Raw genomic sequence first — 27,227 nt, forward strand, 5'->3', positions numbered from 1 at the left:
CCCCACCAAACCACCTCCTCATCGCCTCCCCCCTTCTCTCTTCCCCAACCACGCCCCATCCCAGTCCTCCTGTCCCACCGCTACCCCTCATCCCCCCTCCCCGTCCAGGGCCCCGCCACCTCCTTCCCATCCAAACCCTCCCCTCCCCTCGCCCTTCCCCCCCTCCCCTCCTTGCACCCACAGCTACTTTCAAGTGTGGCCTCTGGAACCCCCGCTCTATTACAAGTAAGCTACCTTTCGTCCATGACCTTTTCCTCTCCCGCTCTCTCCTCCTCCTCGCCCTTTCGGAAACGTGGCTCTCTCCCGAAGACACGGTCTCCGCCGCCACTCTCTCCGGCGGAGGCCTCTCCTTCTCCCACTCCCCCAGACTCACCGGTAAGGGAGGAGGCGTCGGCTTCCTCCTCTCGCCCCGTTGCCGCTTCCGCACTATCCCTCCTCCCCCCTCCCTCTCCTTCCCCTCCTTCGAAGCCCATATCATTCGCCTCTAACACCCCCTCCAGATACTTGTCGCCGTCATTTACCGCCCTCCCGGTCCCACCTCCGACTTCTTCAACCACCTAGACCGCTGTCTCACCTTCCTTCTCTCCTCTCTGCCTACTCTGATCCTCAGAGACTTCAACATTCACATGGATGTACCCGACGACTCCTCTGCCGCCCGCCCGCTATCCCTCCTCGACTCTGCCGACCTCCTGCTCCACCATACCGCGCCCACTCACCGACTAGGTCACACCCTCGATCTCGTCATCTCCTACCGCTGCACTATCTCTTCCCTCACCGACTCTGAAATCCCTCTCTCTGACCATAACCTTTCTAACCTGCCTCATCTCTCACACTCCCTCCCCCTGCAAATCTTCGCTACTGCCCCACAGAGACCTCCGCTCTCTGGATCCCATCCGTCTTTCCAAAAGCATCTCTCCTCACCTCGCCGCCCTGTCCTCACTTCCCACTCTCGACGATCAGGTCTCCGCTCTCAACTCCACCATCTCTACTCATCTCGACTCTCTTGCCCCCCTTTACCTCCGCCGCTCTCGCTCCACTAAACCACAGCCCTGGATAACCTCCTCTATCCGCCTCCTATGCTCCTATGATCGAGCTACTGAGTGCTGCTGGAGAAAGTCCAAGCACCGAGCCGACCTCACACACTTCAAATTTATCCTTTCCTGCCTTAACTCTGCCCTCTCCTCCGCCAGGCAAAACTTCTCCTCCCTCATCGACACCCATGCCCGTCTCTCCCGCCTATTGTTCCGGACCTTTAACTCTCTCCTTAGGCCCCCTGTTCCTCCCCCTCCCCCATCTCTCACCCCCAATGATCTGGCCACCTACTTCATCACAAAAATCAACACAATCAGGTCTGAGCTCCCCAAAGTCACTCCTCCGCCTCTCCCCTCCCCCCACCGACCCTCTCCCTTACTTTTCCATCCTTCCCTGCAGTATCCTCAGAGGAGATCTCCTCCCTCCTCGCAAGTGCCACCCCCTCCACCTGCGCCTCGGACCCCATTCCCTCTAACCTTATTAAAACCATCGCCCCTGCCCTCCTCCCTTCCTTAACTTCTATTTTTAACCACTCAATCTCCAATGGCTCCTTCCCCTCTGCCTTCAAACATGCCCACGTCTCCCCCATCCTAAAAAAACCCGCTCTCGACCCCACTTCCCCCTCCAGTTATCGCCCTATCTTCCTACTACCCTTCCTTTCCAAAATCCTAGAACGAGTCGTCTACAATCGCTGCTTAGAATTCCTTAACTCCCATTCTCTCCTGGACCCCCTCCAATCTGGCTTCCGTCCCCTCCACTCTACCGAGACTGCTCTCTCTAAGGTCACCCGTGACCTCCTTCTTGCCAAATCCAATGGCTCCTACTCCATTCTGATCCTCCTCGACCTCTCAGCTGCCTTTGACACTGTCGACCATCCCCTCCTCCTCCATACCTTATCTCACCTTGGCTTCACGGACTCCGTCCTCTCCCGGTTCTCCTCTTATCTCTGGCCGGTCATTTTCGGTCTCCTTCGCAGGCACCTCCTCCCCCTCCCATCCTTTAACTGTTGGAGTTCCTCAAGGGTCAGTTCTAGGCCCTCTTCTGTTCTCCATTTACACTCACTCCCTCGGTGAACTCATTCACTCTCACGGCTTTGACTACCATCTCTACACAGATGACAAGCAGATCTACATCTCCGCCCCGTCCTCTCCCCCTCCCTTCAGGCTCGCATCTCCTCCCGTCTCCGGGATGTCTCCACCTGGATGTCGGCCCGCCACCTAAAACTCAACATGAGCAAGACTGAGCTCCTCATCTTCCCTCCCAAGCCCGGTCCTCTCCCAGACTTCTCTATCACCGTGGACGGCACGACCATCCTTCCTGTCTCTCGGGCCCACAATCTAGGTGTCATCCTTGACTCTCTCTCTCGTTCACCCCGCACATCCTATCCGTTACCGAGACCTGCCGGTTTCACCTTTACAATATCGCCAAGATCCGCCCTTTCCTCTCCACCCAAATGGCTACCTTACTGCTACGGGCTCTCGTTATATCCCGGCTAGACTACTGTGTCGGCCTTCTCTCTGACCTCCCTTCCTCCTCTCTCGCCCCGCTCCAGTCTATTCTTCACTCCGCTGCCCGGCTCATCTTCCCGCAGAAACGATCTGGGCATGTCACTCCCCTTCTTAAACACCTCCAGTGGTTTCCTATCAACCTCCACTCCAAACAAAAACTCCTCACTCTAGGCTTCGAGGCTCTACATCACCTCGCCCTTCCTACCTCTCCTCCCTTCTCTCTTTCTACCACCCACCCCGCATGCTCCGCTCCTCCGCCGCCCACCTCCTCACTGTCCCTCGGTCTCACCCATCCCGCCGTCGACCTCTGGGCCACGTCCTCCCGCGGTCCCGGAATGCCCTCCCTCCTCACCTCCGCCAAACTGATTCTCTTCCCCTCTTCAAAACCCTACTTTTCATTCAATAATATTTATTGAGCGCTTACTATGTGCAGAGCACTGTACTAAGCGCTTGGGATGAACAAGTCGGCAACAGATAGAGACAGTCCCTGCCGTTTGACGGGCTTACGGTCTAATCGGGGGAGACGGACGGACAAGATGGCACTAAACAGCGTCAAGGGGAAGAACATCTCGTAAAAACAATGGCAACTAAATAGAATCAAGGCGATGTACAATTCATTAACAAAATAAATAGGGTAACGAAAATATATACAGTTGAGCGGACGGGTACAGTGCTGTGGGGATGGGAAGGGAGAGGTGGAGGAGCAGAGGGAAAAGGGGAAAATGAGGCTTTAGCTGCGGAGAGGTAAAGGGGGGATGGCAGAGGGAGTAGAGGGGGAAGAGGAGCTCAGTCTGGGAAGGCCTCTTGGAGGAGGTGATTTTTAAGTAAGGTTTTGAAGAGGGAAAGAGAATCAGTTTGGCGGAGGTGAGGAGGGAGGGCGTTCCGGGACCGCGGGAGGACGTGACCCGGGGGTCGACGGCGGGATAGGCGAGACCGAGGGACGGCGAGGAGGTGGGCGGCAGAGGAGCGGAGCGTGCGGGGTGGGCGGTAGAAAGAGAGAAGGGAGGAGAGGTAGGAAGGGGCAAGGTGATGGAGAGCCTTGAAGCCTAGAGTGAGGAGTTTTTGTTTGGAGCGGAGGTCGATAGGCAACCACTGGAGTTGTTTAAGAAGGGGAGTGACACGCCCAGATCGTTTCTGCAGGAAGATGAGCCGGGCAGCGGAGTGAAGAATAGACCGGAGCGGGGCGAGAGAGGAGGAAGGGAGGTCAGAGAGAAGGCTGACACAGTAGTCTAGCCGGGATATAACGAGAGCCCGTAATAGTAAGGTAGCCGTTTGGGTGGAGAGGAAAGGGCGGATCTTGGCGATATTGTAGAGGTGAAACTGGCAGGTCTTGGTAACAGATAGGATGTGTGGGGTGAACGAGAGGGACGAGTCAAGGATGACACCGAGATTGCGGGCCTGCGGGACGGGAAGGATGGTCGTGCCATCCACGGTGATGGAGAAGTCTGGGAGCGGACCGGGCTTGGGAGGGAAGATGAGGAGCTCAGTCTTGCTCATGTTGAGTTTTAGGTGGCGGGCCGACATCCAGGTGGAGACGTCCCGGAGGCAGGAGGAGATGCGAGCCCGAAGGGAGGGGGAGAGGACAGGGGCGGAGATGTAGATCTGCGTGTCATCTGCGTAGAGATGGTAGTCAAAGCCGTGAGAGCGGATGAGTTCACCGAGGGAGTGAGTGTAAATGGAGAACAGAAGAGGGCCAAGAACTGACCCTTGAGGAACTCCAACAGTTAAAGGATGGGAGGGGGAGGAGGCTCCAGCGTAGGAGACCGAGAATGATCGGCCAGAGAGGTAAGAGGAGAACCAGGAGAGGACAGAGTCCGTGAAGCCAAGGTGAGATAAGGTACGGAGGAGGAGGGGATGGTCGACAGTGTCAAAGGCAGCAGAGAGGTCAAGGAGGATCAGAATGGAGTAGGAGCCATTGGATTTGGCAAGAAGGAGGTCATGGGTGACCTTAGAGAGAGCAGTCTCGGTAGAGTGGAGGGGACGGAAGCCAGATTGGAGGGGGTCTAGGAGAGAATGGGAGTTAAGGAATTCTAGGCATCGATTGTAGATGACTCGTTCTAAGATTTTGGAAAGGAAGGGTAGTAGGGAGATAGGACGATAACTGGAGGGGGAAGTGGGGTCAAGAGCGGGTTTTTTTAGGATGGGGGAGACGTGGGCGTGTTTGAAGGCAGAGGGGAAGGAGCCCTTGGAGATTGAGTGGTTAAAAATAGAAGTTAAGGAAGGGAGGAGGGCAGGGGCGATGGTTTTAATAAGGTTAGAGGGAATGGGGTCCGAGGCGCAGGTGGAGGGGGTGGCACTTGCGAGGAGGGAGGAGATCTCCTCTGAGGATACTGCAGGGAAGGATGGGAAAGTAGGGGAGGGGGTTGCTGGGGGGGAGGGGAGAGGCGGAGGACTCACCTCCTCCAAGAGGCCTTCCCAGACTGAGCTCCCCTTCTCCCTCTACTCCCTCTACCGCCCCCCCCCCTTCACCTCTCCGCAGCTTAACCCTCTTTTCCCCCCATTTCCCTCTGCTCCTCCCCCTCTCCCTTCCCATCCCCTCGGCACCGTACTTGTCTGCTCAACTATATATATTTACATTACCTTATTTATTTGGTTAATGAAATGTACATCGCCTTGATTCTATTTAGTTGCCATTGTTCTTACGAGATGTTCTTCCCCTCGACTCTATTTATTGCCATTGTTCTTATCTGTCCGTCTCCCCCGATTGGACTGTAAGCCCGTCAAAGGGCAGGGACTGTCTCTATCTGTTGCTGACTTGTTCATTCCAAGCGCTTAGCACAGTGCTCTGCACATAATAAGCGCTCAATAAATAGTATTGAATGAATGAATTAATTAACAAATACCATAATTATTATTATATCCTTTTTTCAATGGCATTTATTAAGCACTTACTATGTGTCTAGAGCTGTTTAAGTAATGATGTAGATTCAAATTTATCAGCTCCATGCCCCACGTGGTTCTCAGTCTAAGTGGGAGGGAGAACAGTTATTTAATCCCCATAGTAGAGATGAGGAAACTGAGGTCTAGAGGCCTGCCTTGCCTAAGGCCACACACACCAAGCAAGTGGCATGTCCCTGAGTGAAAGTTATGAAATTCTCCAGAACAAATGAACATAAGCCCCAATTCCTGTTTATTCAGTAATAATAATAATAATAATTGTGGTATTTGTCAAGCACTTACTATGTGCCAGGTACAGTACTAAGCACTGAAGTGGATATGAGCAAATTGTACTAAGCACTGGGGTTACAACTAAATCAGGGTTGGGCACCATCCCTGTCCCACGTGGGGGTCATGGTCTCAATCCCCATTTTATAGATGAGGTAACTGAGGCCCACAGAAGTGCAGTGACTTGCCTAAGGCCACACAGCAGCCAAGTGGAGGAGGTGGGATTAGAACTCATGACCTTATGACTCCCAGGCCTGTACTCTATCCATTATGCCATGCTACTTCTCTAGCTGCTTCAAGCTTGGGTGTAGAGTGCAGAACTTTCATTTGGAAGGTGTTTGATTGTGCTCTACTGTACCTTCCCACATGCTTAGTACAGTGCTCTATATAATAATAATGTTGGTATTTGTTAAGCGCTTACTATGTGCAGAGCACTGTTCTAAGCACTGGGGTAGACACAGGGTAATCAGGTTGTCCCACGCGAGGATCACACTCTTCATCCCCATTTTACAGATGAGGTAACTGAGGCACAGAGAAGTTAAGTGACTTGCCCACAGTCACACAGCTGACAAGTGGCAGAGCCAGGAGTCAAACCCATGACCTCTGACTCCCAAGCCTGGGCTCTTTCCACTGAGCCAAGCTGCTGCCCCAAAACACACTAAGTGCTCAGTACATACCGTTAATCGATTTACTCAATTTTGGCTCTCCTACTAGTCAGAGGGAAGTGGGAAAAGAGGAGAGATGGCTAAGGAAGAGTTCCCCTTCCTATTCCTTGAGAAGCAGTGTGGCCAAATGGCTAGAGCCTGGGCCTGGGAGTCAGAAAGATCTGGGTTCTAATCCCAGCTCTGGCACTTGTCTGCTCTGTGACCTTGGGCAAATCACTTAATATCTCTGTGCCTCAGTTTCCTCATCTGGGAAATGAGGATTAAAACTGTGAGCCCCACGTGGGACAAGGACTGTGCTAAACCTGATGATCTGATGTCTCCTCCAGCGCTTAAAATGGTGTATGGCACATAGTAAGCACTTAACAAATGCCAGAAAAAAATTGGGGTAGTGAAAAGCAGTGTGGTTTACTGGGTAGAGGAAGGGTCTGAGAGTCAGAAGGTCATAGGTTCTAATCCCCACTCTGCCACTTGTCTGTTGTGTGACCTTGAGCAAGTCACTTCATTTTTCCAGTGCTTCAGTTCCTTTAACTCTCAGCACTTTCGGAGAAGCAGCTTGGTCTACTAGATAGAGCACAGGCCTACGAGTTGGGAAAACCTGGGTTCTAACCCAGCCCTGTCATTTGTCTGCTGTGTGACCTTGGGCAACTCACTTAACTTCTCTGTCCCTCAGTTCCCTCATCTGTAAAATGGGGATTAAGACCGTGAGCTCCATGTGGGACAGGGACGGTGTCTAACCTGATTAGCTTCATTCATTCATTCATTCAATGGTATTTATTGAGCACTTACTGTGTGCAAAGCACTGTACTAAGCAGTGTGGCTCAGTGGAAAGAGCCTGGGCTTTGGAGTCAGAGGTCATGGGTTCGACTCCCGGCTCTGCCACTTGTCAGCTGTGTGACTGTGGGAAAGTCACTTCACTTCTCTGTGCCTCAGTTACCTCATCTGTAAAATGGGGATTAACTGTGAGCCTCACGTGGGACAACCTGATTACCCTGTATCTACCCCAGCGCTTAGAACAATGCTCTGCACATAGTAAGGCTTAACAAATACCAACATCATTATTGGAAGGTTGGATTCGGCAACAGATAGAGACAATCCCTACCCAACAATGGGCTCACAATCTAGCCTGTAACCCCAGTGCTTAGTACAATGTCTGGCTCATCATAAGCGCTCAACAAATACCATAAAAAAGCTCTTTGGAGTGGGAATTGAGCAGAAAATGTATGACATTACAGCTCACTCACCTGGCCCAAGCTCTTGAGGGATTCCACCGCCTCTTTATGAGTGACCCCACGCAGGCTGACTCCATCCACCTCCAGGAGACGATCACCTAAGGATGGGGAAGCAGCAAGTGTCAGTGATGGTGAGAGCCTCGACCCTCTCCGTGCTCCTACGGCAGCATGAGATAACGCCACTTACAACACAGACTCTCTATTTAAACCTTCCCTCCTACAGCCTTAATGCTAAAAGAAATAGGGGAATCTACCTATAAACTGTCCTTTGAATTCAAAGAAAATTCCTCTGATGGTGAAGTTGCCTAACAACCTCCACATGAAACAAAAACTCCTCACTCTAGGCTTCAAGGCTCTCCATCCCCTGGCCCCCTCCTAGCTCTCCTCCCTTCTCTCTTTCTACTGCCCACTCCGCACACTCTGCTCCTCCGCCGCTCACCTCCTCACCGTCCCCCATTCACGCCTAACCTGCCGTCGACCTCTGGCCCACGTCCTCCCGCGGTCCTGGAATGCCTTCCCTCCTCACCTCCGCCAAACTAACTCTCTTCCCCTCTTCAAAGCCCTACTGAGAGCTCACCTCCTCCAATAGGCCTTCCCTGACTGAACTTCCCCTTTCCCCTCTGTCTCCTCTGCCCCTTCTCTGCTCCCCCTTCACCTCCCCTCAGCTAAGCCCCCTTTCTTCCCTTTCCCTCTGCTCCTCCCCCCTCCCTTCTCCTCCCCTCAGCACTGTGCTCATTTGTAGATATTTTTATTACCCTGTTTATTTTGTTAATGAGGTGTACATCCCCTTCATTCAGTTTATCGTGATTAAGTTGTCTTGTTTTAGTCCTTCTGCCTCCCCCGATTAGACTGTGAGCCTGTCACTGGGCAGGGATTATCTCTATCTGTTGCTGAATTGCACATTCCAAGTGCTTAGTACAGTGCTCTGCACATAGTAAGCACTCAATAAATACTATTGAATGAATGAATGAAAAGTTCTTCCCCTAAATAATCAATGAACAGTATTTGAGAACCTACTGTGTGCAGAGCACCGTACTAAGCACTTGAGAGAGTACAACATCACAAAGGTGGTAGACACATCCCCTGCCCACAACAAGCTTACAGTCTAGAGGGAATACCATGTGAAGATAAGCTGTGTGGCCAATTGGAGAGGGCACAGGCCTGGAAGTCAGAGAATCTGGTTTCTAATTCCAGTTCTGCCACTTTTCCTGCTGTGTGACCTTGGACAATAATTCAATCTGTTGTATTTATTGACCACTTGCTGTGTGCAGAGCACTGTACTAATAGCCTAGGAGAGTAGAGTTAGAAGACACATTCTCTGCCCACAAGAGCTGACAGTATAGCTGGGGGAGACATTAATATGAATCAATATTTTTTTAGATATGTATATAAGTGCTCTGGGCAAGTGATAACTTCTCTGTGTTTCGGTTTCCTCATATGTAAAAAGAGGATTCAGTACCTATTCTCCCTCCTCCTTAGACTGTGAGCTCCATGTGGAACAGGGACTGTGTTCAACCTGATTGTTTTCTACCTACCCCAGAATTTAGAACAGTGCTATGCATTATCCTCTATTCATCTCTCATTCAAATCTTCAGTTCCTTTAACTCTCAGCATTTTGAGAAGCAGTGTGGTCTCCTGGACCACACTGGATCACAGGCCTAGGAGTCAGGAGAACCTGGGCTCTAACCCAGCTCTGTCATTTGTCTGCTGTGTGACCTTGGGTTAGTCGAAACTTCTCTGTCTCTCAGATCCCTCATCTTTGAAATGGTAATTAAGACTGTGAGCTCCATGTGAGACAAAGACAGTGTCCAACTTGATTAGCTTGTAACCCCAGTACTTAGTACAATGTCTGGCACATAGTAAGCACTTAACAAATACCGTGAAAATGCTCTTTGGAGTGGGAATTGAGCAGAAAATGCACAGCATTACAGCATTACATATTCACTCATTTCTACCTGTTTTATGTTGTCAGGCACTAATTATGTACCAGGCACTGTACTAAATACTGGGGTCTATGCAAGCTAATCAGGTTGGATACGGTCCATGTCCCACGTGGGGCTCAGACTTAATCCCCATTTTACAGTTGAAGTAATTGAGGTACAGAGAAATGAAACGACTTGCCCAAGGTCACACAGTAGACAAGTGGCAGAGTCAGGATTAGAACCCAAGTCCTCTTGGCAGAGATATCTTCCCAGTATCCAGCTCTCACCCCCAGATTCACACATGAGCTCCAGGAGGATTGGTAACCAATGATGTTCTAGGGCCCTGCTTGCTTATTGACATCTTGGGACCTGAGCTGAGTGGGGTGCAGAGTAGGGTGAGAAGAAAGGATGGGGTGCAGGATGGAGTGAGTGGAGCAGGTGAGGTGCAGAGTGCGAGAGGAACTGGCCCTATTACCGCAAGAACCTTTTACGAGATGTTCTTCCCCTTGACGCTGTTTAGTGCCATTGTTCTTGTCTGTCCGTCTCCCCCGATTAGACCGTAAGCCCGTCAAACGGCAGGGACCGTCTCTATCTGTTGCCGACTTGTTCATCCCAAGCGCTTAGTACAGTGCTCTGCACATAGTAAGCGCTCAATAAATACTATTGAATGAAAGACACCTGCTCCCCTCGAGCCGGAGAATGTGAGTATCCTTCCCCCACCAATGACTCTCTCCCCTGTAGATGTTTGGAAGTAATAAAGATGATCTTTCAAGCCAACCAATTCCTCTTTGTCCTTCAGCTCAAAAACATTCTGTGGAAGGACTATACTTTTAGGATCTTTCCTGACACTCGGCCCTCACCAACCTCCTGTATTTATTTACCAGCTTCCACACCTGGAGTAGTAGTCTGCAGGACATCAAGTCTGGGGCAGTTGTCAATTTTGCCAGCCCCTGGGTATAATCTTGTTCATGGACATAGCTCTGCTCCATCGTCTGATGCTCCATATTTTTTGCCTTTACCCATCTGCTCCACTGTGCAACCCACCCTCTCCACTCATTCATTCATTCATTCATTCATTCATATTTACTGAGTGCTTACTGTGTGCAGAGCACTGTACTTAGCCCTTGGGCTCGGCGCACTTAATTTCACAACACCTCTAAAATCTGTCCCTTCCTTTCTATCCAAGCTGCTATCACATTAAATTCATTCATTCATTCAATAGTATTTATTGAGTGCTTACTATGTGTAGAGCACTGTACTAAGAGCTTGGAATGTACAAATCAGTAACAGATAGAGACAGTCTCTGCCCATTGAGGGGCTTACAGTCTCAGAGGGGGAGACAGACAAAAACAATAGCAATAAATAGAATCAAGGGGATGTACATCTCATTAATAAAATAAATAAGGTAATAAAAATAGACACAAATGAGCGGACGAGCACAGTGCTGAGGGGAGGGGAAGAGAGAGAGGGAGGAGCAGAGGGAAAGGGAGGGAAAAGGGGGCTTAGCTGAGGGGAGGTGAAGCAGGGGTAGAGAGGCAGCAGGGGGAGCAGAGGGAAAAGGGGAAGCTCAGTCTGGGAAGGCCTCTTGGAGGAGGTGAGCTCTCAATAGGGCTTTGAAGAGGGGAAGAGAATTAGTTTGGCGGAGGTGAGGAGGGAGGGCATTCCGGGACCGCAGGAGGACGTGGCCCAGGGGTCGATGGTGAGATAGATGAGAATGGGGGACGGTGAGGAGGTGAGCGGCAGAGAAGCGGAGACTATGAGGTGGGCAGTGGAAAGAGAGGAAGGAGGAGAGGTAGGAGGGGGCAAGGTGATGGAGAGCCTTGAAGCCCAGAGTGAGACGTTTTTGTTTCGTGCGGAGGTTGATAGGCAATCACTGGAGGTTTTGAAGAAGGGGAGTGATAATAATAATAATAATAATGTTGGTGTTTGTTAAGCGCTTACTATGTGCCGAGCACTGTTCTAAGCGCTGGGGTAGACACAGGGGAATCAGGTTGTCCCACGTGGGGCTCACAGTCTTAATCCCCATTTTACAGATGAGGGTACTGAGGCACCGAGAAGTTAAGTGACTTGCCCAAAGTCACAGAGCTGACAAGTGGCCGATCTGGGATTCAAACCCATGACCTCTGACTCCAAAGCCCGTGCTCTTTCCACTGAGCCACGCTGCTTCTCTGATGAAGATGAGCCGGGCAGCGGAATGAAGAATAGACTGGAGCGGGGAGAGACAGGAGGAAGGGAGATCAGAGAGAAGGCTGACACAATAATCCAGCCGGGATATTATGGGAGCTTGTACCAGTAAGAGAGCCATCTGGGTGGAGAGGAAAAGGCGGATCTTGGCGATATTATAAAGGTGAGACCGGTAGGTCTTGGTGACGGATCGGATGTGTGGGGTGAATGAGAGAGCCGAGTCAAAGATGACACCGAGGTTGTGGGCTTGAGAGACAGGAAGGATGGTCATACCATCCACAGTTATAGGGAAGTCTAGAAGAGGACAGGACTTGGGAGGGAAGATATGGAGCTCAGTTTTGGACATGTGGAGTTTTAGGTGGCGGACAGACATCCAGGTAGCAACGTCTTGGAGGCAGGAGGAGATACGAGCCTGAAGGGAGGAGGAGAGGACGGGGCAGAGATGTAGATCTGTGTGTCATCTGCATAGAGATGATAGTTGAAGCCGTGAGAGCGAATGAGTTCACCGAGGGAGTGAGTGTAGATAGAGAACAGAAGAGGGCCAAGAACTGACCCTTGAGGAACCCCAACAGTTAGAGGATGGGAGGGAGAGGAGGAGCCCGCGAAGGAGACCGAGAATGAATGGCCAGAAAGATAAGAGGAGAACCAGGAGAGGACGGAGTCTGTGAAGCCAAGGTGAGATAAGGTGTGGAGGAGAAGGGGATGGTCGACAGTGTCAAAGGCAGCTGAGAGATCAAGGAGGATTAGAATGGAGTAGGAGCCATTGGATTTGGCAAGAAGGAGGTCACGGGTGACCTTCGAGAGAGCAGTCTCGGTAGAGTGGAGGGGACGGAAGCCAGATTGGAGGGGGTCCAGGAGAGAATGGGAGTTAAGGAATTCTAGGCAGCGAATGTAGACAACTCGTTCTAGGAGCTTGGAAAGGAAGGGTAGTAGGGAGATAGGGTGATAACTGGAAGGGCAAGTGGGCAAGCACTTGTCATGTCCCACCTCAGGTTCCTTGCTGACTTCCCTGCCTCCAGCCTCTCCAGTCCATACTTCACTCTACTGCCAGGTTTACTTATCTAAAAAAAAATTGTTCTGTACACAGCTCCTCATTCCTCCAAAACCTCCAACGGTCACCCATCCATCTCCACATCAGACACTTCTCACCTTAATCTTTAAGACACTCAAACAACTCCCTCCCATTACAACTCAGCCCTAACATCAATCTACTTACTAAGCCTTGATCTTGTCGACCACTTACACCCTCCTTCCTGCCTGGAACTCCCTCCCCTTTCAGACGTGATAGACTACCACTCTCCCCATCTTCCAAACCCTACTCAAATCTTCTCTCTTTATCGCTGACTAATCTCTAATCTTCCCACCCTATTCTCTCTGTATTACCTACACACTCTGGTCAGTATCTGCTAAGCACCATCCCCACCTATGCTATAATAAAAGTATTATATTCATATGCTTATACTTTGCCACTTTCCTCCTCTCTGTAATTCCTTTTTAATGTCTCTCTCCCTGTAGATGGTAATATCCTTGAGGGCAGGAAACATGTCTACTAACACTGAAAAGTAGCATAGTCTAGCGGATAGAGCACGGGCCTGGCAGTCATAAAGACCTGGGTTCTAATCCCTACTCTGCCCTTGACTGCTGTGTGACTTTGAGCAAGTCACTTAACTTCTCTGAGCCTCAGTTGCCTCATCTGTAAAATGGAGATTATTAATAATAATACTAATGGTATTTTTTAAGTGCTTACTATGTGCCAAGCACTGTTCTAAGCACTGAGGTAGATACAAGGTAATCAAGTCATCCCACATGGGACTCGCAGTCTTAATCCTCATTTTACAGATCATAAAACTGAGGCACAGAGAAATGAAGTGGCTTGCCCAAGTTCGCACAGCAGACAAGTGGTAGAGCCGGGATTAGAACCGACATCCTCTGACTCCCAAGCCTGTGTTCTTGCTACTAGGCCATGGGGCTTCTACAAAGACTCTGAGCCCAACGTGGGACATAGGCTGTGTCCACCTTGATTAACTTGTATCTACCCCAGCACTTAGTACAGTGCCTGCTACATAGTAAGTGCTTAACACTTACTATGTAGCGTGGGGAAGCAGCGAGGCTCAGTGTAAAGAGCCTGGGCTTCGGAGTCAGAGGTCATGAGTTCGACTCCCGGCTCTGCCACTTGTCAGCTGTGTGACTGTGGGCAAGTCACTTAACTTCTCTGTGCCTCAGTTACCTCATCTGTAAAATGGGAATTAACTGTGAGCCTCACGTGGGACGACTTGATTACCCTGTATCTCCCCCAGCGCTTAGAACAGTGCTCTGCACATAGTAAGCCCTTAAATACCAACATTATTATTAACAAATACCATAATAAGCAAAACTAAACTGTTATATCATACTCTCCCAAGAGTTTAGTACAGTACTCTCCACAAAGTAAGCACTCATTCATTCATTCAATAGTATTTATTGAGTGCTTACTATGTGCAGAGCACTGTACTAAGCGCTTGGAATGTACAATGTGGCAACAGATAGAAACAATCTTTGCCCAGTGACAGGCTCACAGTCTAAATGGTGGTGGTAGGAGGGGAGCTCACACTGATTGATTCACAGTGGATTTACTATGTCTCTGACCTTGGTCTGGCCATAGGGCCTAATAGGGAATAGAATAAGAATGCATTCTACTGAATTTCAGGAATATGTAACTGTGAAAAGGGAAAGACATTCCTACTTATACTATCATTGTTTTTATAACCAGTTACCTCCACTGTCTATTTTATACACACACACACGCATACACATATATATATATATATATATATATATATATATATATAGCCTTGGCTTCAAAGCTCTCCGTCACCTTGACCCCTCCTACCCCACCTCCCTTCTCTCCTCCTACAGCCTACCCCATACACTCCGCTCCTCTGCCGCTAACCTCCTCACGGTCCCTTGTTCTTGCCTGTCCCGCCATTGACCCCTAGCCCACATCCTACCTCTGACCTGGAATGCCCTTCCTCCTTACTTCCGCCAAACTAACTCTCTTCCCTCTTCAAAGCCCTACTGAGACCTCACCTCCTCCAGGAGGCCTTCCCAGACTGAGGCCTCCCTGTCCCTCTGCTCCTCCTCCTCTCCACTGCCCCTACTCCCTCCCTCTGCTCTACCCCCTTCCCCTCCCCACAGCACTTGTATATATTTGTATATATTTATTGCTCTATTCATTTTATTAATGATGTACATTTATCTATGGTTCTATTTATCTATTTTGACACTAGTGATGCCTGTCTACCTGGACCTGTCTACTTGTTTTGTTTTGTTGTCTGTCTCTCCCTTCTAGACTGTGAGCCCATTGTTGGATAGGGATTGTCTCTATCAGTTGCTGAATTGTACATTCCAAGCGCTTAGTACAGTGCTCTGCACACAGTAAGCATGCAATAAATATGATTGAATGAATTAATGAATGGTCCTCCAAGACAGAGGACAGAGAGTTCCTCCCAGGTTACATATGAACAGATCTTCTCATCCTTAGATTGAGCAGCCCTAGACATCACTACATTTTCTTCTAAAATCACAAAAAAGTATCGCTCAACGGCTTTACCGCCAGAGTGTGGCTAATTCAATGAAACGTAATCATTTACCGATTCTAATTTGTCCATCTTTGGCAGCTGGTCCTCCAGGAATGATGGATTTCACAAAGATACCACCATGCTTCACGCTGGTATTTATACCTCCCTGGAAGAGAAGATCAAACACTTCATCGATTCCACATGAATGACGTGGGACTCATCACAATACCTAGCAGCAGAAACAGCCTCAGTGGAAATCCATCTATGGATCTTCAAACGAGTCCCTGATTGACATTTCCAGAACTGTTTTAGAAGTGCATTATCTTAAAAGAAATTAAAAGTGATTTACAGCCCATGGGGAATTCACAAATGTCCTTTCAAAGGGACATGACTTGGCTCCCCCAAGAATCAACTAACCCCATGAAGAACAATAATAATAATAATGATGGTATTTGTTAAGCGCTAACTATGTGCCAAACACTGTTCTAAATGCTGGGGTTTAGATAATGAGGTTGTCCCATGTGAGGCTCACAGTCTTAACCCCCATTTTACAGATGAGGTTACTGAAGCCCAGAGAAGTTAAGTGACTTGCCCAAAGTCATACAGCTGACAAGTGATGGAGTCAGCATTAGAACTCATGACCTCTGACTCCCAAGCCCATGCTCTTTCCACTAAGCCACACTGTTTTGTCTAAAGTATAGAACGATGGACTACAGAATAATTAAGCATCCTTTTCAACAAATAATATCAACAGTGGTACTTACAGTCACACTGATTCCAAATGTCCCTTCTTCTTTAATCAGCTCCACGGAGTATGTGTTGGCAAGTGATGCTTCCTATTTCACAAGAGAGTAACTAAATAAGGATATTACATAGAACTTCCACACAAGGTAATCAGGTTGGACACAGTCCCTGTCCCAGATGGGGCTCACAATCTTAATCTCCATTTTACAGATGAGGGAACTGAAGCACAGAGAAGTGAAGTGACTTGCCCAAGGTCACATAGCAGATAAGGGGTGGAGCAGGGATTAGAACCCACTTCCTCTGACTCCCATGCCTATGCTCTTGCCACTAGGCCATACTGCTTCTCAGCTGCTTTGGGCAAAACACTGTCTTAAACACTGGGGAAAATAGGAGATAATCAGTTTGGACACAGTTCTTGAACCACATGGAGCTCACAGTCTAAGAGGGAAGGAGACTAGGTATTGAAGCCCCCCCTTTTACAAATGAATAAACCGAGGTCAGCTGTGTGCCCAAGCTCACACAGCAGGCAAGTGGTGGAACTGGGATTAGAACCTCAGTCCTTGTAGTCCCTGGCCTGTGCTCTTTCCACTAGACAACACTGCCTATCACCCCTGGATTCTGTCAGCCGCACGTCAGCTTTAAAGACCCAATCTGAGTCTGTCAATCGGCAGCACAATATGGGCCAAAGTTTCTACAAAACTGTTCAGTCCATGTTTCCCCATGCCTCAAGAACTTCCATTGGTTGTCCATCCACCTCCACCTCTATTTGTTTTGCTGCCTGTCTACCTTTTCGTTGTTGTTGTCTGTCTCCCACTTCTAGACTGCGAGCCCGTTGTTGGGTAGGGATTGTCTCTGTTGCTGAACTGTACTATCCAAGTGCTTATTACAGTGCTCTGCACACAGTAAGTGCTCAATAAATTTGATTGAATGAATTAATGAACCTCCAACCAAAACTCCTTACTATAGGCTTTTAAACACTCAATTACCTTGTCCCTCTGATTTACTACTTCAACCCAGCCCTCACACTTCTCTTCTCTATTGCCAATCTTGTTCTCATCTCTCTCGCCTCTCTCGCTGAGCACCTCTCACCCGCATCCTGCCTCTGGTCAGGATCACCCTCCCACTCTATATCTGGCTATGATCACTCTCCTCAACTTAAAAGTCTTATTAAAAGGCTTTTCACGACTAAGCCCTCATTTCCTCTTTTCCCACTCCCTTCTATGTCACCCTCGTACTTAGGATTTTCACCCTTTATTCACCCCTCCCTCAGCCTCACAGCGCTTATGCACATATTGGTAATTCACTTACTTATATTGATGTCTGTCTCCTCCTTCTAGACTGTAAGCTCATTTTGGGCAGGGAACATATCTACCAACTCTGTTATTTTATACTCTCCCAAACACTTAGTTCAGTGCTCTTCAAGCAGTAAGTGCTCAAGAAATACGATTGATTGGTTGATTGAAGTGGGAAGGAGAGAAGGAAAGGGTGATCTGACCATTCAAAGATGAAGATAATTATAATTATATTAATAATTGTAGTATTTGTTAGTCACTTACTATGTGACGGGCACTACACTAAGCGCTGGGGTAGATACAAGCAAATCAGGTTGGACGCAGTTCCTGTCCCACATGAGACTCCCAGATGAGTCTCATTTTACAGATGAGGTAACTGAGGCATAGAGATGCTAAGTGACTTGCCCAAGGTGGAAGAGCAGACAAATGGTGGAGTCAGGAAGATTCACACTAAGCACCTGAATGCACTTCCCAGGCACTTAAAACACTGACATAGTTCCTGGGCTCAAGCAGCCTTGCAGTGTAATTTGGGGAGAGTCAGGTTAACCAAAAATTCTCCCAAAACTGAGTGGGAATCTATCTGTTCAATTTGACCATATTTGACGCCTATGAAATCCGGGCAGACACGGCTACTGTCTGCTCACCAAAGCCACCTCAGCTGGGCTGCCATCCATCTGCAGCTTCTTACTTCCCCAGAATTCTCACCTGCCAAGTGAGAAAGCCCGTGGGAGTTCCCGATAACACCGTTCTCATCACCATTTGGTTCCACCATTTGGAATGTGGCTCTAGAAGCCAGAGAAACATCCTGTCATTTTATTTCTTTTTTGATAAAATAACATGAACAGGTTCCTCTTCTATTATTTTGTCTTTGTCTTACGCTGTCAAGTCGTCTCTGACCCATAGCGACACCTTGGACACATCTCTCCCAGATCACCCCGCCTCCATCTGCAATGATTCTGATAGTGGATCCAAAGAGTTTTCTTGGTAAAAATCCAGAAGTGGTTTACCATTGCCTCCTTCCACACAGTAAACCTGAGTCTCCACCCTCGACTCTCTCCCATGCCACTGCTGCTCAGCACGGGTGAGTTTTGACTTGTCGCAGATTGCCTTCCACTCTCTAGCCACTGACCAAGCTAGGAATGGAATGGACAAGCCTCTGCTAGACTCTCCTGTAGTCGAGACTGGTAGAGGACTGGAAACTTTCCAGGTTCGACCACATTTAGAGGTGGTTTAAAGCAGCTAACTTGGCAGTTTTGTTTAATGAGATGTACATCACCCTGATTCTATTTAGTTGCCATTGTTTTTATGAGATGTTCTTCCCCTTGACTCTATTTATTGCCATTGTTCTTGACTGCCCGTCTCCCCCGATTAGACTGTAAGCCCGTCAAAGGGCAGGGACTGTCTCTATCTGTTGCCGACTCGTACGTTCCAAGCGCTTAGTACAGTGCTCTGCACATAGTAAGCGCTCAATAAATACTATTGAATGAATGAATGAATGAACAGTGGCCTTTCCTGCCATTCCAAAGAAGACAATGGTGGATGCAGGATGTTAGCCATTTCAGGGAATAATCAATCAATTCTATCTGCTGAGTACTTATCTGTACAGGCCACTGTCCTAAGCCACAATCCCGACCTTCTTATACACACACAAAGGTTATCTCCTGTTGTGCTGCCATGATTGATGTAAGCTCCTCCTCTAGACTGAAAGCTTCTTGTGAGCTGGGATCATGTCTGTGCTCTCTAGCCTATCGTACCCTCCCAAGTTTTTAGTTCAGCTCTCTGCAAACAGTAAACACTCGATAAGTGGCACTGATTAGTTGACTGAGTTCAGTAGAGTTAGTAGACATGATTCCTGCCTTCAAGGAGCTTATAATGTAGGGGTGAGAAACTGTGGCAGCCGAAGACTGTAAGCCCGTCAAAGGGCAGGGACTGCTCTATCTGTTACTGATTTGTGCATTCCAAGCACTTAGTACAGTGCTCTGCATAATTATAATAATAATAATGTTGGTATTTGTTAAGCGCTTACTATGTACCGAGCACTGTTCTAAGCGCTGGGGTAGACACAGGGGAATCAGGTTGTCCCACGTGGGGCTCACAGTCTTAATCCCCATTTTGCAGATGAGGTAACTGGGGCACCGAGAAGTTAAGTGACTTGCCCAAAGTCACACAGCTGACAAGTGGCCGAGCTGGGATTTGAACCCATGACCTCTGACTCCAAAGCCCATGCTTTTTCCACTGAGCCACGCTGCATAGTAAGCACTCAATAGATACGAATGAATGAATGAATGAATGAATGAATGAAGGTGACCAAACTTTCATTCAAGTGAGCAGAGGGAAAGTAAAAGCATTTCTGTTTGGTCAAGATGAATGTCTTGCTCGGTCTGGAGATAAATCAAACAAGCAGTGGTACTTATTGAGAGCTTACCAAGGACAGAGCACTGTGCTAAGAGATTGGGGGAGTAAAATCTGATAGTTAGTAGACCCAAATCCAGCCCACAGGGAGCTTAATATCTTCAATCTCTGGAAGTGAGAAATTTTGTGGGAGTAATTATAGCCTGGAAAGTAAGATCAAAATCTAATTTATTTCTCCCCTTCTCAGTGAACACTCGGTTCTATATGCATTCATTCATACAACTGTATTTATTGAGTGCTTACTGTGGGCAAAGCACTGCACTAAGCACTTAGGGGAGTACACTATAACAACAAACAGACACATTCCCTGTCCAAGGTGAGCTCACATTACAGAGGGGGAGACAGACATTAATCTAAATTCATAAATGAATTACAGATATATACATATGTGCTGTGGGGATTGGAAGGAAGATGAATTAAGGAGCAAGGAAGAGCAGCCCAGAAGAAAGTGGGAGAAAAGGAGAGGAGGGCTTAGTCAGGGAAGGCTTCTTGGAGGAGATGGTCCTTCAATAAGGTTTTGAAGTGGGGGAGGATGATTGTCTGATATGAGGAGGGAGGGTGTTCCAGGCCAGAGGTAGGATGTGGGTGAAAGTTCGGTGGCAAGATAGATGAGATCAAGATACAGTGAGAAGATTCACATTAAAGGAGCAAAGTGTGCGGGCTGGGTTGTGGTAGAATAGCGAGGTGAGGTAGGAGGGGGCATAAACATGCAGACACATGCCCAAATAAACACCCACAAGGCAAAAAGGTCCTGGATGATCCTTAGCCTCCATCTGCTAACAGCTTTGACAACGGATGTTAATACAGGGAAGTGGTTTTTATGGATACTTACATTATAATAATAATAACGGTATTTGATAAGCGCTTACTATGTGCCAGGCACATAAAGCTGTTCTAGACAGTAAGCTCATCCTCTAGACCCCAAGCTTGTTGGGGAGCGTGAATATGTACTGTACTCCCCCAAGCACTTAGTACAGTGTTCTGCACACAATAAGAGCTCAATAAATACAAATGACTGACTTTATGTTTGAAAATGATGGTACTGATGGAGGAGGCCTCTTGGGGCATGCAAATGTGGCTGAAAAGATGTACATAAATTCACCACATCCTTCCACATTGCTGCAACTAGGGCTGGATTTCATTGCAGCAGTGGATCTGGCCCAAATAAGGCCCGTCTCTGCCAACGTTAATTCTGAGACACTCGATCTTCAGGGTCCACATCTTTTCTCTGTCATTCCCCTTTTCCTCGACGATACAACCCTCCATTTTTCAGGGGGCGGTTTTATCATTTTCCATAAAATGGTGGGTGGGGATTACCTTCAGGTTGATTCCGTCAATTGATGGAGTTGAAACTTGAGGTTCCAAATCGGGGGCTAGATTCCGAGAGAGAGACATTTCAAGTTCATCGATATTTATTTCTTGCTCTTTGGAGTGTGATGAACTGCTGCTTTGAAGCCTGAACATCCCACTGTCTACACAGGAGACCTCCGAGCCTTTCCTTTGTCCAGTCTTCTCATGCGCTGTCTCATCACAGGCATCTACAAAAAGAAGTCGCTGAGAAGTTCCAATTCCAGAGAGCTGGAGAGACTCCAGATGTCTATATGAGTATGACCACAGAGCTTCCTCTTTTCAGAGGGGGTGTTTCTTGGTCAGAAATACCTTTTTCAATAGACCCAGAATTGTTTTCCAGAGGAGTTCAATGGCTTTAAGGAATTTTTCTTTCAGCATTTACCTTAAATTATATATGAGAAATTATTTATTCACATTATTGCCTGTCTCCCCGTCTAGACTGTAAACTCGTTATAAGCAGGGAACACGTCTGCTGATTCTGTTATACTGCTCTCTCCTACAGGGCTCTGCGCATAGTAAGCAACTAGAGAGAAGCAGTGTGGCCTAGTGGATAGAGCGGGCCTGGGCGTCAGAAGGACCGGGGTTCTAATCCCGGCTCTAACATTTATCTGCTGTGTAATCTGGGTCAAGTCATTTAACTTTTTTATGCCTCAGTTCCCTCCATCTGTAAAATAGGGATTGACTGTGGAACAGGAAGGTTGTCCCACCTAATTAGCTTGTATCTATACCAGCGCTTATTTCAGTGCCTGGCCCATACTAAGCACTTGCCAAATACCATAAAAATAAATAAATACCATTGATTGATTGATTTCTCTATATTTGACATAGAGGTGTGGAAATTTTCAAAAATCTCCTAGGGAAAAAAAGTTCTTAGATCGTTTAAATCAACTTACATTAAAAGCTGGAGAGATGAAAAAGAATAAAAGCTTCTTTAAATAAAGCATCTTTAAAAGCCTCTCCAGGACAATTTCCAGATTTGTTTCATTGAAGAGTTTAGGTTTTGATAGGTGTCTGGCTGGGAGAGTTTTACCAAACTAGAAATGGTGTTCTACCTGCATTGCATCCTCCTGTGCACAGTAGATTAAAACTTCATTCTTCTTAATGAAGGCATGCATCATATTTTTAGTTGCCCTTTAACAGTGAGAATAGTTTTATACAAAATACCACAGAGAGGTTGGCTTCAATGCCATGTCAGTCTATTAATAACTAAAACCCATTTATGTGGTGTGGGGGAATGAACTGCCTGGATTTTAGGTTCCCTTTCTGACTTTGGCATAAATCTATGGGTCAGATGTGAGAGTCAAGACATTATAAGCCAATCCTGTTGTTTGACCATTTCTGCCGCCCACCCCCAAGACTGTAAACTCCCTGTGGGCAGGGAATGGGTCTACCATCTTGGTTGTATTGTGCTCTCCCAAGTGCTTAGTACAATGCTCTGCATGCAGTAATAATAATAATAATAACAATGGTATTTGTTAAGCACTTACTATGTCCCAAGCACTGTTCTAAGTGCTGGGGTAGATACAAGAGAATCAGGTTGTCCCTCATGGGGGTCACACTCTTAATCCCCTTTTTACAGATGAGGTAACTGAGGCACAGAGAAGTTAAGTGACTTGCCCAAAGTCACACAGCTGATAAATAGTGGAGCCAGGATTGGAACCCACAACCTCTGACTCCTGAGCCTGTGCTCTTTTTACTAAGCCACATTGCTTCTCTTACTAAGCCACGCTGCTCAGACTGTGAGCCCGTTGTTGGGCAGGGACTGTCTCTCTTTGTTGATGAAGTGTACTTTCCAAGCGCTTAGTACAGTGCTCTGCACACAGTAAGCACTCAATAAATACAACTGAATGAATGAATATGTTTGACAGAATTTATTGAGTGTTTACCGTATGCAGGGAACTGGGTAAGTACTTATTTGAAACTCTGGGTTTCCTTCAGTCTGGTAAAAAACACAGTCCAAACAGTATGAGCAATCGACATTAACTGGGCCTTGAGCAAAAAGCCCTTTCCTAGGCAAAAGTTGAATTGGCTTTAGCATAACAGGGAAATTCATGATAGTGACGGCAGGAATTCAGGGCTTCTCTTTTGGGTCAGAGTTGCTCGGCCTGAATTGGGTGAAATGCCTTTTCTGTCAACCTCGTTATCGGTATCGTTGAGTGCCACACTGTGCTGAAGTCACTGAACCAGACCAGTGGGCCCACACACTAAGTACCTGTCCTTAAGGAATTTTTCATCTCTCAGGAGAGATAGGCGGTGCCTCTTTTCTTTTTCCAACTTTTGCTTTTTGCTTTATAAGAAGAAGAAGAAAGGTGATATTTGTCAAGTGCTTACTGTTATCAAGCACTATATTAAGCAGTGGGGCACGTACAAAATAACCACCTTAGGCATTCCCTGTAAATAATAATAATAATAATGGTGGGATTTGTTAAGCACTTACTATGTGCAAAGCACTGTTCTAAGTGCTGAGGGAGATACAAGGTGATCAGGATGTCCCACGTGGGGCTCACAGTCTTCATCCCCATTTTACATATGAGGTCACTGAGGCCCAGAGAAGTTAAGTGACTTGCCCTAAGTCACACAGCTGACAAGTGGTGGAGCCGAGATTAGAACCCATGACCTCTGACTCCCAAGCCCGGTCTCTTTCCACTGAGCCATGCGGCTTCTCAACATTGGGCACACGATCTAAGACTGTGTTTAGTTATGGAAATATCAGGAACAGGCAGGTTTTGACAGGCAAGTCTTTTAGAATCACAGCAGTCAATAATATTTCCAAAACATCACGAACAAAACACAAATCTGTAGATTTGAAGTTTCGTGTCATCAGTTCATTCATATTAACGTCAGATATTCGTATTAATGTCTGCCTCCCCCTCTGACTGACAGGTTATTGTGGGCAGGGAACGTTTCTGCTGCTTCCGTTGTATTGTGCTCTCCCAAGCTCTTGGTAAAGAGTTCTGCATATAGTAAGAGCTTAATAAATATGATGGATTAATCAATTTAATGACAGGGCCCAGCAGACTGATGAACAGGTCTAATGCCTATCTGAGGGACTCTTCCCATCAGCACGAATAATTTAGGAGTCTATCATCTTTAAATTACCAAAGTCTATTGAGTTATGCCACTAGGGCTTTTACGAGTCCCATAGGGAACACACTGCGACCATCAGTCAGCAACTTGCAAGCTCTTAGTACGATGCTCTGCACACAGTAAGTGCTCAATAAATATATTTGAATGAACGAACTTGGAAAAGTAACTGAAAAGATCTTTCAGCGACTTAGAGTCCTAACAATGTCTACTAATCTCTTGAGCCATCTACTCCTTAAAACAGACACAACCCATAGCCTCCAAACGTAGCTGTAGTCATACCTCTTGGCTGAGAAATAATCAATTCCACTTTGTCAGGAGAAGTCTGGATCATTTTAACAGCCATATTAAACGTGACTCCCTCCAGACTAATGTTATTCAAGGCTATTATTCGACCCCCTGGGAAAAACAAAACAAACCAGGAACATAAAGTCCAACAAGGAAAATAAGAAGAGAGTTAAACTCGTTAAAGCCCAAATATCTGAAAGATAAAGAGAAGAACGAGAAGTTTACCTGGTTTGATCTTTCCAGTTCGGTCAGCCGGTCCATCGGGCACAACAGAAGCGATAAAGATCCCAAGGTCCAGTTTCCCTACATTTTCCCCTCCAGTAATGACAAAACCTGTAGTAGGAGACTATATTTGAAGATCCGGGTGTTGCAGGAAAATACAGTGTTAGATGGAAGATAGTTTCTGAAATGTAGGTGGATATTTGTAGATGATGTAAATGAGGAACAACATAAGGAATTCAAGTCATATCGTTTAGAGAATGACATCTGGAAAAAGCGGTGACATCAAGAAATTTGCTAATTGGATGTTTGTGTTTGCGTAACTGTAAGCTCTTTGTGGGAAGGGAACAGGCCTACCAACTCTGTTGGAATATGCTCTCTCGAGTGCTTAATTCTGTGCTCTGCGCACAGTAAGTGCTTGATAAATATCACTAATTGATCAATTTATTATGTATATGCTTCCATCATTGGTGGGGCATCCATCTTAGTTTTATGCAGATTATTTATACTTACGTATTTCTTTTTGCTGTGCCTTTCTCTAGTAGATTTTAAGCTTCTTGAAGACAGAAACTGTGACTCAGTCTTTCTGTTCCCCTAACACAGGGCTGCCAGACATCATTTCTCCCTCCCTGCCTTTCTTTCTTGTCAGACCTGTACGTTTCAGTCCCTTAATTTCTGCTCTTCCTCTCACCTCTCTTTGTCCCACATCTTATCTTAAAAACCCCCTTATGTTTTTTCTCATTTCTTGCATGCTTGTTTCTCTCCAGATCCTTCCCTGCCTATCTTACCTTCTACCTCTCCCTATCTTAGTCTCTCGTCTCTTCCCTGATTGAGTCTGCCATCTCAATCAATTGATCGATCAATCGTATTTACTAAGCGCTTACTGTGTGCAGAACATTGTACTAAGCCATTGGGAGAGTACAATATAAGAGAGTAGGTAAATACATCCCTGCCCACAGTGAGCTTACATTCTAGTGTACATTCTTTCCCTTCCTGGTCCTTCTCTATCCGTTCCCTTTATTGGGTCACCCTTTTTTTTTTTTTGCCACTCAGACACTCAAATTTGCTCTTCCTACCGCCTCCATTTGCCTACACCCTTACCTTCCCTCTTCCTTACAATTCAACTACCGGTTCTTCTCACCCTTCTTCCTTTGTTTCCCCCAATCCTTCCTCTTTTCCCCCTTCAATCCCCTTTCCCCTCTTCCTCTTCACTGCATTTTACCTCTAGTAATCCATCATTAACATGCTAGGAGCACAAGTTGTGGCCTAGAGGATAGAGCATGGGCCTAGGAGTCAGAAAGGCTTGAATTCTAATTTCAGCTCCACCACTTTTTCGCTATGTGACCTTGGGCAAGTCACTTCACTTCTCTGGGCCTCAATTCCCTCATCTGTAAAATGGGGATTAAGACTGTGAGCCCCATGTGGAACAGGGACTGTGTCCAAACTGATTTACTTGCACCCACCCCAAAATTCAGTACAGTGTCTGATACATAGTAAGCACTTAATAAATACCACTAACATTATTATTATTATTATTATATCACTAATATGATAATAATAATACAAATCTGGTACTGGTCTCAAAGAACAGTCTAGTGGGGGAAACGAATACCAAAATAATTTACAAATACCTTGGCACAAAATAAGCTCTTAAACACCACAAATGCTATTTTAGAAGACTGAAGGGAAAGGGGATATGTAGATGAGTGAGTGCCTTAAGTAATAGGGTATATGTTTGTGCAGAGGCACTCAGGAAGGTTGCATATTCACAAGGTCTCAGGTGGCCCAGAAGTTCTAAAGTGTCAACTGTGGGGGCATAAAGGTGGGAAGAGGAGAAATTAATGAGGACCAGCCTCCTAAAGGAATCGTGATCTCTGGATGACTTTGAAGATAGAAAGAGCAGCAGACTGTCAGATTTGAAAGGGGAGAGATTTCCAGTTAGAGAGAAGGGTGTGGGCGGGAGGTCGGTGGCGGGAGAAGTGAGAATGAAGCACAGTGAGTAGCTCAATTTTGGATTCTCTATATCCCTCTTTTGTTCCTCTCCTCTAATTTGGCCAGTGCCAGGCCCCCCTTGGCTTTAGCAAGCCTCGGTGGTTCTGACCTCTAAATGCTTGGTAACTCTGTCTCTAATGAGCCCACCTTGGCCACGACACCAATATCTCATGGCCCAAATTGGAATCACCACTTCTAGATCTTTCAAGGCCCTGGAAACTGGAAGTTGCTCCATGGTCTGCCACTTCCCATAGGACAGGGAAAGTGTCTAATCCCCCCTGTGAATTGCTTCCTAGTGCTTAGTACAGTGTTAGCCAGTCAGTGGATCATATTTATTGAGTGCTTACTTTGTGCAGAGCACTGTACTAAGGGCTTGGAGAGTACAGTATAATGATAAATGGACACATTCTCTGTTCACAATGAGCTTATACTCTTAATAAAAAAATGAAGAGTTTAATAGAAATAAAGTGCATACAGTAAGCACTTAATAAATGCTTCTACCTTCTCCTCTCCTCCACTGATAACAATGATAATAATAATAATAATGTTGGTACAGACCTGTCCTTGGCTCCAGCAGCATGTAG

General features: G+C 47.0%; 1 protein-coding gene across 6 annotated transcripts in view; it reads right to left on the bottom strand.

Moving 5' to 3' along the window:
- Window positions 1-27,227, bottom strand: part of FRMPD2 (FERM and PDZ domain containing 2) — a 217,878-nt gene that overhangs the window by 107,377 nt on the left and 83,274 nt on the right. For all 6 annotated transcript variants that reach the window (XM_039911616.1, XM_039911615.1, XM_039911613.1 and 3 more), the window contains 6 exons: window positions 24,658-24,765; window positions 24,427-24,543; window positions 21,028-21,248; window positions 16,027-16,098; window positions 15,335-15,428; window positions 7,612-7,697 (listed from right to left, as the gene is read on the bottom strand). In XM_039911616.1, the coding sequence (XP_039767550.1) occupies window positions 7,612-7,697; window positions 15,335-15,428; window positions 16,027-16,098; window positions 21,028-21,248; window positions 24,427-24,543; window positions 24,658-24,765 (698 nt within the window). The remainder of the gene's footprint in view (window positions 1-7,611; window positions 7,698-15,334; window positions 15,429-16,026; window positions 16,099-21,027; window positions 21,249-24,426; window positions 24,544-24,657; window positions 24,766-27,227) is intronic.

The sequence above is a fragment of the Ornithorhynchus anatinus genome, chromosome 3, assembly GCF_004115215.2.
Source record: "Ornithorhynchus anatinus isolate Pmale09 chromosome 3, mOrnAna1.pri.v4, whole genome shotgun sequence".
NCBI lineage: Eukaryota > Metazoa > Chordata > Mammalia > Monotremata > Ornithorhynchidae > Ornithorhynchus > Ornithorhynchus anatinus.